The sequence below is a fragment of the Leucoraja erinacea genome, chromosome 1, assembly GCF_028641065.1.
Source record: "Leucoraja erinacea ecotype New England chromosome 1, Leri_hhj_1, whole genome shotgun sequence".
Taxonomy (NCBI): domain Eukaryota; kingdom Metazoa; phylum Chordata; class Chondrichthyes; order Rajiformes; family Rajidae; genus Leucoraja; species Leucoraja erinaceus.
In genome coordinates this window covers 117941079-117959386 of record NC_073377.1, presented here as the reverse complement: position 1 = coordinate 117959386, position 18308 = coordinate 117941079, and the positions used below count along the sequence as shown (strand labels likewise).

Here is an 18308-nt window from a genome sequence, read left to right as displayed (position 1 = left end):
AATCGTAGCGTGTAGTGCTAAACCTTATGTTTGACACAGCTACGATAATTACATTTTTAAGAGTAATTTATCCTGCAAATGAATTTATACATATGATTTCTTAGGGTAGCTTCTAAAGTACTGACTCCTGCAGCCACAAACATGTTACTAGCACTACACCATCTACGTTTCCTTAACAGTATTTTCATGGCATCATTATAGGCCACCTTTAGTCTCTGCAAACTTGTCTTTCCGTAGTTCGACCACAGGTGCGCAGTATAGAGTGGTGTGCAATATGCAATGTGCATCTTCACCGCATCTGTACATGCAACAAACTTACACAAGAGAATATTTGCCTGTACATACAGCATACGTCGTTACCTATAAATATCCTCATCATCTGTCAATAGGGAATTCTCCCTTAATTACCTATCTTTTGCTATTTCAGTTATATGAGAGCCAATTTAAAAATTATAAAAGATACAAGAACTGCTCAGTTTCCCCATAAGAATAATCTATATTTAAAAAAATATGTGAAATACCTTTTCAATGAAATAAGGGAAGGAACAATTATATATTGCTTTATTTATAACAGAAGCATATACATACATAGGCATCGACCGCTGCATACTGCTGCTGCTCATTGCTGAGAGGAAATGCATCCCAGTCGCTGCAGCGGACAGCTGTATCCTTCCACAGCTGTTTGCCATAGAGATGTTTCACCAATCCATTCAGACTCCACTTTTCTGCATAATTAAACTAAATTACATGATAGAAAATATATTTCAGGTCCAAAAAAGAAAACATGTTTCAGGTTCAAAACAAAAATTTTAAGAACTGTTGAAAATTAATTTCTCTTCAGTTTTGTATTACAATGTTCTTTTAAAGTCGCAAAAACAAAATTCAGTAAGGACTTCTCAAAAAGGAAGACTACTGATGTTTCTAGAAATGACCAGTGTCTCATGGGCCTGTCCCACTTAGGCGACTTTTTAGGCGAGTGCAGGAGACTCTGCGCTCGCCATATGGTCGCCACATGTTCGTTGATGGTTTCTGGTGAGTCTCCTTCACGGTCGCGAGGAGTTTCCGCATTCTGGGAACTAGTCGCAGCCTCAGTATGGTCGCCGCAAATTTTTCAACATGTTGAAAAACATTCTACAACCAAAGATTGGTCGCTATGGAGAAAATCGATAATCCTGTAGTCGTAGGTGCAGTTATAGTGGGGTCGCCATGTAGTTATGGGTACTCGAGGTAGTTGTAGGTAGTTTTAGTTAATCGCCTTTGCTGACCAGGATTTTCATTGGCTCATTGGGGAAAAAAATGCAAGCAGGAGTGTTCAGAACCAAGGGTAACCGACTGGTAATGCTAAATGTCCGCCGAACTTCACAGCTGTGTATCTCTGGCTTATTAAAAGTTGTCTGGCTTCTTAAAAGTTGTCTCCACTCCTTCTCCCCCCTTCTCCCCCCTTTTAAAGGACTTACCATACACTGTGCTAGCAGTCTTAATTACAGCGCCATCCTTCCTGTTCATCGCGGTGTGTGTCTGTATCACATTGGCTTTGTACCGTGTGAATTTCAGACAGCACTCCCCCGCTTGCCCTGGCCCCCACCTTTGCGCAGTGTTTGTGTGTGTGTGTTCCAATGTGACAGTCACCGTTCCAGTTCCCGGTTTTTCAGGCGACTGCCGGCAACTTGACAGTCGCTGGCAGTCCGCTGAAAAATCGCCTAAGTGGGACAGGCCCATTACATTAATACATGAGACAACTGTGGACAAGCACTTCTTAAGTGTTTCAGTCATAATGAGAAATTAATCTAAAAATAAATGCAGGATATTTAATTTGGATTTAACGGAAATCACTGGCTAAAGTCATTGAGTGAGTTATATTGAATGGAGACAGGCCCTTTGGCCCAAATTATCCATGTCTACCAAGTTGCCTGTCTAAGCTAGCCCGATTTGCCTATCTTGAGCCCATATCTCTCAAAATATTTCTTATCTACATGCCTATCTGAATGTCTTTCAAATGTGTAACAGTAACCTGATCTACCACTTGCTTTGGAACAATGAACATTTTACTTTCTGCAGTATTACAGGCACATTAACAAAACATATGTGAAATAAATAATACAATAAATTATTGGTAACTAAACTATAATAGTGTAACCCACCATCAGTTCATTCCTCATACCCACTACTCGGTGCCTCAGGTCCCTTTTTAAATCTTTCCACTCTCACTGTAAATCTATTCCTTTTAGTTTTAGACTCTCCTAACTTGGGGGGAAAGACCATGGATTGTGGATAGATCTTAAATACCTCTACGAAGTTACTCTTCAGCCTCTCACGCTCAATGGAAAAAAGCCAGCTCATTCATTCCCTCCTGATAATTTACCATCTCCAGTCCTACTAACATCCTTGTGAATCTTGTTTCCAGCTTAATTGCATCCTTCAACCAGAACACTACACAGATGGGCAACCAGAACACTACACAATATTTAAGTGCAGCCTCACCAATATCTTGTTGGTGGCTCCACTATCTAATTTGTTCTCCTCTGAACCAACTTCAATCCCTGCAAATAAAAGGCGAGGCAATGAGAACATATGGATCGAAAGTGTGCCTGTCCCTTTGAGGAACGTTCTATATTTCCATCATAGCTTCCCCCTCCCTCAGCTCATTTATATACCCCCCTCCCTCGGTATATTAATGATTGCCACCAACCATCATGTAAAGTTATCAAGCAGTGATTTTATGACCTCCACTACTCGCATTCTCGTCTAGCCCAAATAAAAGTGCTGGAAACACTCAGCGGACCAGCCAATAGTCTGCGGAGAGAGCGAGTTAATCACTCCTCAGATCACCACCTGAACACATTACAATTTCTAGCACTTCTTGCTTTTATTTCCAGCTTTTGCAGTGTTTTTCTGCATTTCACTCAGTCCCCTTCTGACTCAACCCTTACACAAATTGTCCATCTCCATTTCTTGGCATAAGTTAACAATCAATGTTAATTTCAACCACATTGACTTCTGTTACCAACTTGACTACCTACTCCTTTCCAAAGCTTCAATTCCAATCTTTCAATATCTCCATCTTCAACATATCTGTTCTGACATTTCCACTTTTCAGACAAACATTGCCAACATCTTAATTTTACTTAACTATTCTAATTAAAGTTTCCAACAAGTCTGTTCTATTTCCTGCTCTCACACACTTTGTTCCCACCTAGAACAGGGATAGTTCCTTTAAAAACATTAAAACATTGCAAAAGTAGACTTAAGCTTGCTTCATGATTGAATAAAATCATAACATCACCATAGCTAGAATTCTGTTAAAATACGTTAAGACTATCCAATCGTTTAAGAAATAATTGGACAGGTACATGGATAGGACAGGTTTGTGACTAAAGTAGATGGGACATTGTTGGCCGGTTGGGCCTAAGGGCCTGTTTCCACACTCTATGACTAGTATATTTGTTGTGTTACACTTCTTGTCATTTTAGTTCACCACTGCATTACAATGTTGTTCCCATTAAAATAACTATTGAATAGAATACTTAGCCAAATATCTTGCACTAACTGCAAACAATTTACATGTACAAATGCAGGTTGAAGATATGCTTTTACCTTTTTATTAGCCACCTCAGATAGTTCCACGAAGCCTTTCAGTTTAATATCATAGTCCCGCATTAGTTTCCAATGATCTCCTTCAATTCCAACACCAACTTTTTTAATTGCTTCATCTTCCAGTAATCTTTTGAGTCCACTTGGAAATCCTAAAACAAAATTCACTTCACTATCACAGATATAATTCCTTTTTTAATTAAGATTATTTATTAACCAAGAAAATTTTTACAAATGATGTTACATATAGTGACACTTTTGTTCCAAAGATACACATTTAAACACCCTTCCAAATTCCTCAAACCATGTGTCTATCCACATGTTAACATGCAATGGCATTACCATCACTAAATTAGGTATGTTACAAAACCTACCTGAATCGCCATTGGGAATCTGCCCTCAGCCAGGTCGGCGATTTTGGCGCTGTTTGGAGGGGGCGGGTTTAAAACGCGATTTTTACTAGGCTGTACTAATCGCACATGTTCAGCCTAGTAAATCATTAACGAAAAATCGCTGCAAGACCCGGTCGCAAAAGGTATTATTAGTTTTATAGGCCTCGATAATATAGTTCTAATAGATTTAAAATTACTGTTTCATCTCGCAACCATTCGCAGCCCCAGGGTTTTATAGAGCAAACAATTAAAGGTATGTACCTTATTTTTACATTAAATGGGGCATATATATAACCCTATATATCAAATTATCTATAACGAATAGCTCATTTTGGGCTTTTTATATCCCGCAGTATTTTTCTCGGCACTTGAGGGCACTAATCTAGCGCTATGTCAACGTTCTAAACCGGCGCGTTCCACATGAACCCACTAGAAAGCCGATTTAAATGGGCATTTATTTACAGCAATTGAACACTAAATTCCTTCCATTTGGCCTATAAATTAATGTAAATTAGATATAAAAATCATGTTATATTGTGAATTATTTGTGAATAATCTTTGGACACTTAGGCTATTTAAAAATGTTAATCTTTCCTTAAGAAATGGCCTGTTGACTATCCAAGATCACAGCTTTTTTGTAATGTCCATTGAAAATCAATAGGGAACAAGATGCTAATTTCCGAGTATGAAAATGGTCATAACTTTTTTAATACTTGAGATATGAAAGTGAATTTGGTGTCAAATTAAACTTATTGTTATGCTTTATCTGATGGGATAAATTGCAGACTTGATTTTTTAAATCTCAAAATTTTGTAACATTGCTAACTAAATCCCCATAATTAACATTCAGTAGATCAATATTGACTAGATCAATATTGACTGAACCATCGTGATATCCAAAATCCTACCCACTATCTACAAAACACATCAGAAATGTGATGGCATGTTCTCCATTTGTGTGCATATTGCAGCTGCAACAACATTTAGAAAGCTCAATGTTACTCAGGATAAAGTCCCCACTCAACTAGCAGCTCATCCACCACCCTAAACTTTCATTCTAACACTGCACATTGTGGTTACTCACCAAGGCTACTTGAAGTATGCCTCCTAAATACACACCTCAACCACCATGAAGAGGCACTTCCGGGGGGACACCACCATCCCACCAAGTTTCCCTCCACGTCGTACACTACCTCAACTCAAATATTTGCTACTCCTTGTCACTGGGTCCAAATTCTGGAACTCTACCCAACAGCACTGTGGGAGAAACTTCTTTGAAGGACGACAATGATTAAACAAGGAGACTCACAAACTCAAGGAAAATTAGAATTAGACAATAAATGTTGATCTTGCAGTAACAGTCAAACCCTAGTAACAAAATTAAGTAACAACAAAAAATTAGCTTGTGAAGTAGCCTCCAATTAAGCCTTGGGTTCACATGCACAAGCAAGTACTTTAGAGTCAAGTTGCCAAAAAATACTTACGAATATCACCAACATGAATACCACAACCAATACTATGAACTCACAAATAGGGAATAACATACCTGTCAAAAATCACCTCCCTGGCAGCATGTTTCAGGCATTCACCGTTCTCTGTACAAAAAAACTTGCCCCACACATTTTTAAACTTTGCAGCTCTCACCTAAAAGCTAGTCCCTCGACTATTTGATTTTTCCATCCTGGGAAAAAGGTTCTGACTGTAGACTCTATCTGTACCTCTCTTAATTGTATATACTTCTATCAGATCTCCCTGGAATCTCCAGCATTTCAGAGAAAACAACCTCTCCCTGTAACTTATACCCCCGAATCCAGGCATCAGATATCAATAATAATACACTCACACAGAAACAGAGTTCAAGGTAATGGGAGGGAGGGATCGAATGTGATCGAAGGTGAAATCATGAATTAATATAAACACAAGGATAAAAACTTCCAAAACTTTTAGATCAGGAGCCAATGAGAAAGATGGAAACGGCACAGCTGGAGAAAGGCCCAAGAGCCGAATGGTCTACTCCTGCACCTATTGTCTATTGACATTTTTTTAAATGCAATTCCCCTCCTTTTCTTCAAGGAACTACGCAGGAATTTGCAAGTTTGTGGATGTCAGACTGATTAAGAAAATTGTGATATAGTCTGCCCGACATGATAATTCTGTTAAGTATCAAAAGTTGGAAAATACTTACCATTAAGAAAATGAAAACTAAAATTATATTGTCAAGATCGTACCTGACATGGAAGATACATGGAACAGATAACATTTGTTCTCATGGGCGCACAGCTGAATAAGTGCTACTTTTTTCTCCTTTCCTTTTGTATATGTTGGAGGCCACTCAATGTCAAACCCAATGGCTGAATCACTTGGAATAGATAACCTGAAATAGAAAAATAACAGTGTTCAAAAAGAACCAGCAATTACTATAATATGAAATCTCACACTAAAAATAATCTTATCCTTGAATTTCTGAAAATAAAAACTTACAAATAATTATCCACGCTTCTCTACATTTAATACTTAGATAAATTCCATCCAAGATAGAATTTGTCTAAGTATTAAATGTATTAAAGTTAGATTTATCAATTCCGACAGCACAAGAAATTTTAATTAATGTTAAATTATGCAGCTCCTCATACATTTGTTTTCGTGTGAAGTAAAAAAAATTGTTGCACTATTATTTCACGCACTCATTTGATAGATGTCCTCTTTTTCTCTCCCTATACCACTTACAAATTAAGAAACAAAAGACAAACTTAAGATTCTCTTTTACAAAGCAGCACACGTGCTCTCCACTTCCACTTTTGTTTGATTTCTCTGCCGAGGATCGGCAAAGTACTAAAAAATTCTTGGTCAACCAAGACAATGCATCAACAAGGAAACAATCAAGGCACTAATCAATCTATTTCATCTATTGTAATATACAATAAGCAAAACTCACAATATGGTTTCCATTTCAAGGCTCAATTGGAAACCTTACCTTAAATCTTCTGATAGGAAAGAACAATCGTTTCCTTCATGACTGTAAATTATGGAGCCATGAAATTCCAAGAAGGGAAGTTTGTCTTCCAGACAATTTTTGATACAAGAAACCTACAAAACAATAAAACCTCTAATATATTAATTGCTGACAATTAAAAAATGGCTTAATCTCTCAAATGAAAAAGTTCCCTAGAATAATCCTCTAAAGGTTACCCCTATGGGATAGTGAAATGCCAAAAGAGAGAGCAAATTGATTTTTCTGTGTGATGTAGGAAATGCTGCAAATTATAAGAAAAATTGCAGGTTTGTAATATGTATAACCCAAGAACATTCACACTGAGAAGTGTATGATGAGAAGAAAGGCCAACTTAGTGAAGGTAATTTAGAAGTCATGTTAGGAGAGGCAAAAGATGGACTTAGGTGGTGTTTGGACAACAAGGCATAGCTGGTTAGATTCAAGATAAACACAGCATGATACAAGCCAGACTATGGGCATGAGATTAGAATTTTCTTTATTTGACAAATTGGTCAGACACATGGGAAGATGGCATTTTAATTAATTAACAGGAAACAGTTTAGAGTTGACGGTTACTCCAAGGGAGAAAACAAGTATAAATTATTACAAAGAAAAGTTGATAACTGATGAATTATTTCAAAAATCTGCTTGGATAGAGTGGAAGTGGAGAGCATGTTTGCACTATTTGGAGAGTCTAGGACTAGAGGTCATAGCCTCAGAATTAAAGGACGTTCTTTTAGGAAGGAGATGAGGAATAATTTATTTAGTCAGAGGGTGGTGTGTCTGTGGAATTTGTTGCCACAGAAGGCTGTGGAGGCCGTCAGTGGATATTTTTAAGGCAGAGATAGATAGATAGATAGATTCTTAATTCATGCTGGTGTCAGAGGTTACAGGGGAAAAGCCAGGTGAATGGGGTTTGGAGGGAGAGATAGATCAGCCATGACTAAATGGCAGAGTAGACTTGATGGGCCGAATGGCCTAATCCTACTCCAGCACGTGACCTCAAGAAAAATGCAATATCTGCATTTAACCATTGAAACACAAAACATAAGAGGCTGCGGGTGCTGCGAATCTTTGAAACATTTTGGGTTATCACATCATGTTTCCCAGTTCGTACTGTTCAGGCCTTGAATAACTGACTTGTTTAAGAAAACTCACCACTGCTCTGAGATGAACTGTGTGCCTGCCCGAATTGAGCCGTAATTAAAAGGAACCCCATGTGAAAGTCAGGATATTGGTTAAACATACAATTTCCTCCAACACAGTACAAATGTTTCCTCCTTCTTATGACCAGCAGGACAAACAACATGAATCTGATAGAAGATGTATGGTCCTTCCATCAGATTCATATATTCATTGATGAGAAGCAATGTTGCCCAATGCCATTGAGTTTTAGTCATAGGGAATGTTGGCAAAAATAAGAGGAACAGCAGTAGCTGTTTTTCTCGTCATGTAGTTTCTTGACAAGAGCGTTCAAAAACATGTAAAATTCCAGAGGCTATTCATGTCCTGCAAGTACACAGTTTTTATAATCCTGTATTATTATTTCTGTAGTCTAGTTTGCAAATGTGCTGCAACAGAAATCTTTTGCGATGCTATTGCTATGAAAACTAAACCAAAGCATCGGACAATGGACAATAGGTGCAGGCGTAGGCCAATTTGGCCCTTCAAGCCAGCACCGCCATTGTTCATGATCATGGCGGATCATCCACAATAGCAGTGGAATACTGATCTTGCTCACTGCACCCCCATGCATAAATATATTATTTAGTACCTCCCATGTCACCCCTGCATGTTACGGTTAGGAGTACTTTTTTTCCAGAAAGAACATTTTATTCTGATTAATGTGTTGTAAAAAAATATTTAATTTCCAATTTATAAAGATACCATTCAAAGAAATGCAGTCATCAAAAACTGGTTAAAAAAATTATCAGTAATTTCTGAATACCTGCAGGTGTGTATTAGTTTCTTTTATTTCTTCTGATGCCATCCATTCGGGTAATTTACGTTGCTGATCGGTCATCATTTCCACTATCTAATGCATTGTTTCAAAATTACCTGCAAAAGAAGAAATAATATAAAAAAGGCAATAAGTATTTCTTAAACACAAAATTAAAAATCAAAAAACAGCATGTGCTGGGAATCTGAAATAATAGGCTTAGGTTTATTATTGTCATGTGTACAGAGGTTCAGTCAAGCATTTTGTTCTGCATTCTATCCAATCAGATAATACTACACGATACAATCAAGCCAATATAATAATCAGGTCAAACTCAAGTACAATAAGTAGAACAAAGGGAAAGATACCTAGTGCAGACTACAATTAATGAGCGCAGAACTTCAGGGTACAGAATTCCAAATAATCACTGTTTCATAAATGAAGAAGTATTTGTACTAAATGGCCTATTCAATATTCTAAAGCATGCAACTAGGCTCCTCGGTCAGGGGAAGCATCCTCCTTGCCTCTATCATGTTGAGCCCCTTTGAATTTTGAAAGTTTTATTAAATTTTTCTCTCATTGTTAGTCCCTGACTAAATCTGTTCTCATACCCAGTCTCAGCATCCCTGGACCATTGTAGGGAATCTTCATTCTATGACTATGACAATTGCTAATTTCTTAAGGAAGGAGATCAAAATCTATATTACTAAAAGTAAGATCTTGACCACTTTCTGTTTTTCTGTTTCATGATTTTAGAAAAAACGCTGCCACTTACGGCTGTGATTTTTGGCCATCTTACTCAGTCCCCATCCGCTGCACAGGGCAAGAGGATTTTTCCCATCGATTAAAAATAAGAGTTATCAATGTTTTAAAAATGTTGGGATTCTCTCTGCTGCCCCTGCTGGTGGGAGGGGGGGATGGACTATAAAACCCAGAAGTGTTGTGCCTCAGTCAATCTCTGCAAGATGGGGAAGTGAGAGGGTCACGTCTCAGCTGTGAATAACACTGAACACATGTCTACTAAACTGTGAGTGTGGTTTTATTGACCTTGAGTGCCCTTAATGTTTGGGTTGAAGTAAAAGGTCTGAAAATGGTTGCTGAATGGGGGGGGGGGGTTGTTGGGGGGTTTGGGTCTCCCGAACACAACCCCATTCCCCCAACGCAATTGAAGTAAAAGCTCTGCACATGGTTTGCCCAATCACCCTGGGGGGGTGGGGTTGAAGTAAAAGCTCTGCAAATGGTTGCAGGGGGGTTGGGTTGAAGTAAAAGCTCTGCAAATGGTTGATGGGTGGGGGGGGGTAGGGTTGAAGTAAAAACTCTGCAAATGGTTGCTGGGGAGGGGGCGTTTGGGTTGAAGTAAATGTTGAGAATCTCTCTCCTGTCAATCACGCCATGTAGGCCACACCTTTTCCGGTGGGGGGGGGGAGGGATTATAAAACACGGACGTGTGGGTGTTGCTCAGTCTCTGCATGATGGGAGAGAGAGAGGTCATGACTGTCTGAGCTGTGAATCAACTGAACACACTGAATGTCTACTGAACTGTGAGTTTTATGTGGTTTTATGGTTGAAATGGTATGAAACCGCATTATGCTTGAAATGGTATGAAACCGCATTTGAATGCGGTGGCCTTGCACCCTGCATGAAATAGTATGAAACTGCATTTGAATGCGGTGGCCTTGCACCCTGCATTTAATGGTATGAAACTGCATTTGAATGTGGTGGCCTTCCACCCTGCATGAAATGGTATGAAACTGCATTTGAATTTGGTGGCCTTGCACCCTGCTTGAAATGGTATGAAACTACACTTGAATTTGGTGGCCTTGCACCCTGCTTGAAGTGGTATGAAACTGCACATGTATTTGGTGGTCTTGCACCCTGCTTCAAATGGTAGGAAAATGCACTTGATCCTGATGGCCTTGCACCCTGCTTGAAGTGATAAGAAACTGCACTTGAATTTGGTGGCCTTGCACCCTGCTTGAAATGGTAGAAAAATGAACATTCTGACTTTTTGGGTAGAGACCCTTCTTTAAACTCCTCGGCCTTTAGTGTTTTTAGTTTAATTTAAAGATACTGTGTGGAAACAGGCCTTTCGGCCCACCGAGTCCACACCGACCACCGATCACCCGTACTCTAGTTCTATCCCACACATCAGAGACGCAAGTCAAGAGTGTTTTATTCACTCACGTCCCAGTTAGAACAACAAAATCCTTACTTGCAGCAGCGCGACAGAATAGGTAAACATAGCACTCTGCAAACAATGTTATAAACGAGAAAACAAAACACCATACAGACAGCACCCATATCCAGAATTAATTCCGGGTCTCTGGCAATTTTAAGCAGCAACTTTATGGCCAATGTACTGCCCCAATAGTCTTGAACTGAATTAAAACATACAGTAGCTGTAAAGGGGGACATAGCGTCACTTAGAGATTTAAGACTGAAAATGGATAGACTTGCTGCTGGTAGACTTGCTGCCTCACACGTCAGAGATCTGTGTTCGATCATGTTCTTGGGCAATGTCTGTGTTGAATTAGCACATTCTCCCTGCAAGCATGTGGGTTTCCTCCCACATCCTAAAGACGCATTGGTTTTGTAGGTTAACTTGTCTCTGTAAAATTGCCCCTAATGTGCAGGGAGTGGGTGAGGAAAGTGGGATAACAGAACTTGTGTGAATGGTAGACAAAAATGCTGGAGAAACGCAGCAGGTGAAGCAGCATCTATGGAGTGAAGGAAATAGGCGACGTTTCGGGTCGAGACCCTTCTTCAGACTGATGTGAGGATGCGATTTGCCCAGGGGGGGTGGGGGGGCCAGGAAGAAGAAAGGAAGAGGCGGAGACAGTGGGCTGAGGGAGAGGTGGGAAGCGGAGGAGAAAGTGGGGACTCTAATCTGAAATTAGAGGTCAATGTTCATACCGCTGGTGTAAACTGCCCAATAGGCGACGTTTCGGGTCGAGACCCTTCTTCAGACTGATGCCGGGAGGGGTGGGGGGACGGGAAAAAGAAAGGAAGAGGCGGAGACAGTAGGCTGTGGGAGAGCTGGGAATGGGAGGGGAAGGAGGGAGAAAGCAAGGACTACCTGAAATTGGAGAAGCCAATATTCATACCGCTGGGGTGTAAACTACCCAAGCAAAATATGAGTTGCTGTTCCTCCAATTTGTGGTGGCTCTCACTCTGGCCGTGGAGGAGGCCCAGGAGAGAAAGGTCGGATTCGGAATGGGAGGGGGAGTTGAAGTGCTGAGCCACTGGGAGATCAGGTTGGTTATTGCGAAGTGAGTGGAGGTGTCGTGCGAAGCTATCGTCAAGCCTGCGCTTGATCTCACCAAGGTTGATCATACGCTGAATAACTATATTTTTGTTTAGAAGTGGAAAGAGATAATAGAAATTGCATTTATTGCAATGTGTAAAAAGAGATGAGATACTGTATTGTAATTTTGCTGCTTGTCATTATGGTATATATCATTTCTTGATCGGTGAATATGTGTAGTTTGTGATTTTATTTGAAGCAGAAATAATATGTGAATGCTTCATTGACCATAATTCCGACTGGTAACCACGCACTTCATCTGAGCACATTATTGCACACGTCATGCCAACCGTCTTAAATGACCACCTAAACTGTCATTTGGCAACCTAAAAGGCTGCCGAGGTTGCCCGGCTGGCAACAGGGTAAAAAAGTTAAGCGAGAGCCCTGTTCACCCAAAGATTTCTGATTGGGAAACACTCGGAAGGTTTTTGTAGGGATGCAGTCCTCCACACATATCTTTATGAAGTCTGTAACGACTGTGGCGTATTTGTTCAAGTCCGTTGCCGAGTCCTTGAACATTGCCCAGTCTACAGACTCCTACAATCCTGGAGTTGTTCCCCTGCCACCCCCGCCACCCCCCCCCCCAACTAGCTCTGTACTGTCCTCGCCTCTGGGGGTGCGCTCTTTAGTTGCTGCCTGTAAAAATTTATCACTTCTGAAACTTTTTAGATACCAAAAGATTCAAGAAAAAACACAAATAATGCCTTACATTTCAAATAATTAAATGCAGTGAGTAAATGTGATAATTGCCAATATTTTCAATCTTGATATCTGTACGGCCAATGTTCGCCAACCACTTTAGCTGTTGTTATCCCTTCAGCTCTCGCTTCTCTCTACCATCATTTCTCCTCACTTTTGGAATTCTGAAGTAGGATAATTGTCTCTCACGCTTACCCCGATTTCCACAATTATTTACAGCGCAAAAAATGACATTTCAGCGGTTTTTAATGAGTAAGTACGCGTTTCGTGTATTAACAGTATATGCCGGAAGCTACCATGTACTCCACATGGATTGAGCTGCTCCATGTGTCACGCCCTTTGACCAGATGACATTACGTGCAACCCCCCTATTGAAAGATATTTTGATACACCAAGTCAAATTCAAAGGATGCAAAGGGTGTGAAGCACAAAAACAATCGCAAGCTGGTTTAAAGTTGAATGGCTTAACGAAATAGTAAAAACTGCTACATCAAAAGCTCATGGGGACATACATTTCATATTTACACATGAATTCAGTGCAAACACACACACAGCGTAGAAAATTGTACAATACAAGATTTCTGCGCACACGAACTACTCAGCGGGTGAGGCAGCATCTATGGAGCGAAGGAAATAGACAACGTTTCGGGCCGAAACCCTTCTTGAGCCAGATAATTTTTAAATATCTGTCCTTTAACTTCATTCCTCTCTGTTTTGGCATTGTGTTTGAAACAATAAAATAAAGCTAGACTATGAAAAAGTAACTGAATTCTCACCATTAGGGGAAGAGTGCCAGCTATTCTCGCAGACACACAAGCTGTGTTAGATTTGCTGCCAGCCAAGGACTAGAATAAACTCCGATCTTCGATCTTTCGTCCAAAGTTCCCGTAGCTTTGGTCCAGTCCAGCGCCCAGTCCAGCGCCACGCCAAGGTGCCGGTCATGCGCATTCCACCCTTCCGCCCGCCGCCGGGATCGCCGGCCAAGTGACCTAATGACGCAACGTGACACCCGGCAACCATCGGCCTCCCCATCGCTCGATTGACAAACCAGTTACTTTCCACCCTCCTCAGGTTAAAAATAACAATAGCGACGGTCTACGTTGTGGATGTAAATAAAACGAGATGTTAATCTCAAAATAAACGGTTTGGGGGAGGGAAAAACAAGTGAATCGATCGACCGCCGCACAGGCTCCGACTTCTCCGCCGACTGAAAGCTCGTTGTCATGGTGACGGGGTTGCGTTGACGCTCCACCGGGCGCTCACGCCGAGTGCGAGCATGCGCACAACGGCTCTCCTCGTCCAGCGCTCACGTCGAGTGGGAGCATGCGCACTGACTCCCTCCCTATCAAAGATCTTTGCTCCCAATCTCCCAGCGCGAGAGGAAGCGGCGGCTCGGCGCGCTGGAGCTGCGCGGTTTAACCAGGCCGCTGGGACAGGCAGACCGACAAGGCCGGGAATATACTCTCATCCCGCCTCCTTTAATGGCGGACAAAGACGGTGACAGAGGAGCGCCGGCTGGCACCACCGTGCGCCCGGGCTCTCCGTTACCGGCAGCGCAGCCGCTGCCCGAAGAAGAAGAGAAGGAGGTGGCGGAGGAGACGACGACAACAACCATCACTACCACCACGGCGGCAGCGGCTGCGGAGGACGAAGAGGCCGACGATGGTGACGCCGCCGCCACCAGCTCTCCACCGTCGCTGCTGCTGCAGACCCAGAAGTTGGCCTCCAAGCGGGTGGACATCCAAAACAAGCGCTTCTACCTGGACGTCAGGCAGAACGCTAAGGGGCGTTTCCTGAAGATCGGCGAGGTGGGCACGGCGGGCCACAAGAGCCGCCTCACCGTCTCAATGCCGCTGGCGGCCGAGATGCGCGATCGCCTGGGCGACTTCATCGAGCACTACTTGCACCTGGGGCCTGGGGGTGGCGGCATCGGCGACGCCAGCTCCACGCCGGCCCCGACCTCCCAGCCGCAGGCCCCGCTGCAGTCTCGGGCCCAGGAGTGGGTGCTGAAGAGCGAGTACTTGATGAGGGACAACCGCAAGTATTACCTGGATCTGAAGGAGAATAAACGCGGGCGTTTCCTGCGGATCCGCCAGACCATGGACCGAGGCCCGGGCGTGGGCTACTCGGGCCAGGGACAGACTATCGCCCTGCCCGCTCAAGGCCTCATCGAGTTCAGGGACGCTCTGGCCAGGTTGATCGAAGATTACGGTGTTGGCGGCGGGCCAGGCCGGGGAGGAGGCGGAGGCCGTCTCCTGGGCATGGCACCTCGGCTCTTGTGCCGCCCAAGCTACCCGAGGACACCTCGGTACCCGTCGACAACAAGAGGTTCTTCAAGAGGGTGGGTGGAGAGAGGGGAGGGGAGAGTGCGGCAGTGTTTCCACATTGAAGGAAATTACCCGAAATTCGGGAAATTCTGGTAGCCTACGGGTAATTTTAGGGTAATGAAATAATTTCGGGAAATTTCCGCATCCGGCCGCGGGATGATTTGGGGAAAAAAATATTGTGATCATCCGCACCTAGGCAGCTGGGGGAGGCCGGTGACACAGTGGGGACGCACAATTATGCCATCTCCCCCGCGCGTCCGCAGAATACCACCATTTTCACTACACACAATCTTACATCGCCTCGTGCCTAGTCTGGGTTAGTGGGGCCATGGAACATTGCTTTGGGGGAGGGGGAGTGTTTTTTATCAGGGGTATCAAACTACCCGTCCAAGCTGGCCCGCGGGGATGATTTAGGAAAAAAAAGGAGTGCCCACTTCTCTGGGCCCGGGGCTCCAGTATCTGCCTGCCCAGTCCATCGACCATCTGTGGCGGCAGAGCCTCGTCGCCGGTCAGCCTAGCGGCCAGGGAGACCGTTCTCCCGTCGCCAAGTGGGAGTGGGAACGGCTTACTCTGAACCCAGTCTTGGCAGCGGCCGTGACCCCGATATCAGGCGTCACTTCGGCCAGGCCCACGCAATGCTGCGAGGGAGAGAGAGGGGGGTGGGGAGGGAGGGGGGAGGGGGAAGGAGGAGAGGGAAACGGGGAGAGGGAGGGAGCCGTCACAACCCAGTAGTTTAGTTTGAGGCTACTTAGAGGCTGTATGGTAACACACATTTCACTGTACCTTAATTGATGCATGTGACAAATAAATAATTTGATTGTTGTATTGAGTTATCCGTGACACTTCCAGGCACACTATATGTTTCTACACTGCACTGAACACACAATATACATACCATGCAGGCTAGGCTGCATCTTATATGTGCACAGTGCATAATGTCTTGCATAATACTGTACAAGTGAGTAACAGAAGCAGGCAGCTACGGTGTAGTTACATAAATCTGTTTTGCCTTGTTCTTCTTTGTGTTGTTAACGTGTGTCCGCGAAAGAAAAACAACAACAAACAGCATGCAGGAAGCATTTTTAAAAATTTCAGCAAAATACCATCCAATTCCATGAAATTTGATATTCTATTTCAGGATTTATTTTTGAGCTGTGGAAACACTAGAGTGAGGACTTGTTAGTGTTAAAATAAAGAACTGTTTCATTTGAAAAATGAAAGCATTCAAGAGTCTGTATGTCATAGACACTACAAAAATGTTACCGAAAATGTAGTAATTAACTAGACTTAGTGGGACCCGTTGGGTCCCAGCATCACACGGGAGGGCTGGTCCCCCAACGCAATATTCCACCTCTACACCAATTCCAATATTGGTGGCCAGTGGTGGGGGGGGGGGGGGGGGGGGGGGGTGTTCTGGAGCGCTAGTATGGGTGTTGTGGGTGGAAGGGACTGGTTTCCAGATAGCTATTATGGATATTGTGGGCTGAATGGTTTCTTGTGCTGGCGGCTCAGTCACTCAAGCCTGTTGTGCTGGCAGCTCACTCACTGCTGGCAGTTGACTCATGGCTATTCCTTGAAATTCCATTTCCAATATTGCATTTTAAGCAGGGTGCAGGACCGACAAATTAAAGTGCAGTTTCTTACCACTTCAAGCAGGGTGCAAGGCCACTAAAGACAGCGAGTCGTGACCTTTCCTTCCTTCATCTTGCAGAGACTGAGCCACGCCCACACTTCTGGGTTTTATAGTCCATCCCACCAGAAGGGGCGTGGCCTTCATGGCATGATTGACAGGAGAGAGAATCTCAACATTTTTTAAACACTAATAACTTTTATTTTTCATTAATGGGAAAAATCCTCGGCACCTGATGAGCGGAGGGGGACTGAGTAAGATGGCCATAAATCACAGCCGTACGTGGTGGCGTTTTTTCTAAAATCAATATAAAGCGCAAACAGGAAGTGGTCAAGATTAAACGTTTAATTATACAGACGGCAAGGTTACTTTAATTAGACAAGGCAACTTTAATGAGGCAAGGCAACTTTAATTAGGCAACACAGCATTAGCATTTCCAAATCAAAGGCAACACAGCTTTAGCATTTCCAAACCAAAGGCAACACAGCTATAGCCTTTCCAAACCAAAGGCAACACAGCTTTAGCCTTTCCAAACCAAAGGCAACACAGCTTTAGCTTTAACCTTAGTAAAACCGCTCACAGTTAAGTAGACATGTGTTCAGTGTTATTCACAGCTCAGACTGAGAGATGTGACCCTCTCGCTCCCCCATCTTGCAGAGACTGACTGAGGCACTCAACTCTTCCGGATTTTATAGTACCTCCGGAAGGGGCGTGGCCTTCAGGAGAGAGAATTGCAACATTTTTTAATCATTAATAACTCTTTTATTTTTAATCGATGGGAAAAATCCTCCTGTCCAGCGCAACGGAGGGAGACTGAATAAGATGGCCAAAAATCACAGCCGTAAGTGGCAGTGTTTTTTCTAAAATCAATATACAGAACAACAGGAAGTGGTCAAAATCAGTGATATTTTAGTGATATTAATTATTATACCGTACATAATTTATACTTATTTGTAAAAATCTCATAATCATATTGACTTTATTGCAGTTTACGAAGATCCATTTCAAATGGCTTAGTGAGTTATTGTAGCTGGCTTATTGAGTTTTTATTGAAATAAATTTTGATTCACCAAGTCAAATTCAAAAGATGCAAAGGGTGTGAAGCACAAAAGAACTGCAAGCTGGTTTAAAGTTGATTGGCTTAACAAAATAGTAAAAACTGCTACATCAAAAGCTCATGGGGTCATATATTTGTAGCGTTACAATCCCCACCATCAGTGGCGCTCCAGATCTGCTGACTGCTGTGCGCGGGACTCGAGAGTCTGGGGGGGGGGGGGGGGGTGGGAAGTAAACTGCAGGTTTTTCATTGTTGTCAGGGAGGCATTTCCTCGTACAACAAGCTTATGATTTAGAGAAAATCCCTTTCTGTCATCCGTTTGCGGTTTTTTTTCAACACGTTGCGGGTCTATTGAATCGCTGGATTTGAAAGTCGGG

General features: G+C 42.7%; 2 protein-coding genes across 5 annotated transcripts in view; one reads left to right on the top strand and one right to left on the bottom strand.

Moving 5' to 3' along the window:
• wrn (WRN RecQ like helicase) overlaps positions 1 to 13829 on the bottom strand; it is a 108379-nt gene extending 94550 nt beyond the window's left edge. For all 4 annotated transcript variants that reach the window (XM_055642065.1, XM_055642090.1, XM_055642083.1 and 1 more), the window contains exons 1-6: positions 13694 to 13829; positions 8924 to 9033; positions 6958 to 7070; positions 6212 to 6357; positions 3595 to 3743; positions 589 to 738 (exon numbers count right to left, since the gene is read on the bottom strand). In XM_055642065.1, coding sequence (XP_055498040.1) covers positions 589 to 738; positions 3595 to 3743; positions 6212 to 6357; positions 6958 to 7070; positions 8924 to 9001 — 636 coding nt within the window. In that variant the 5' untranslated portion in view covers positions 9002 to 9033; positions 13694 to 13829. The remainder of the gene's footprint in view (positions 1 to 588; positions 739 to 3594; positions 3744 to 6211; positions 6358 to 6957; positions 7071 to 8923; positions 9034 to 13693) is intronic.
• Positions 13830 to 14134: 305 nt separating this feature from the next.
• On the top strand, positions 14135 to 16476 carry LOC129701110 (transcriptional activator protein Pur-beta-like). Its single transcript, XM_055642103.1, is given in 2 exon segments — positions 14135 to 15176; positions 15179 to 16476. Coding segments are annotated over 2 exon segments (906 nt in total). The 5' UTR covers positions 14135 to 14398; the 3' UTR covers positions 15307 to 16476.
• Positions 16477 to 18308: the final 1832 nt, after the last annotated feature.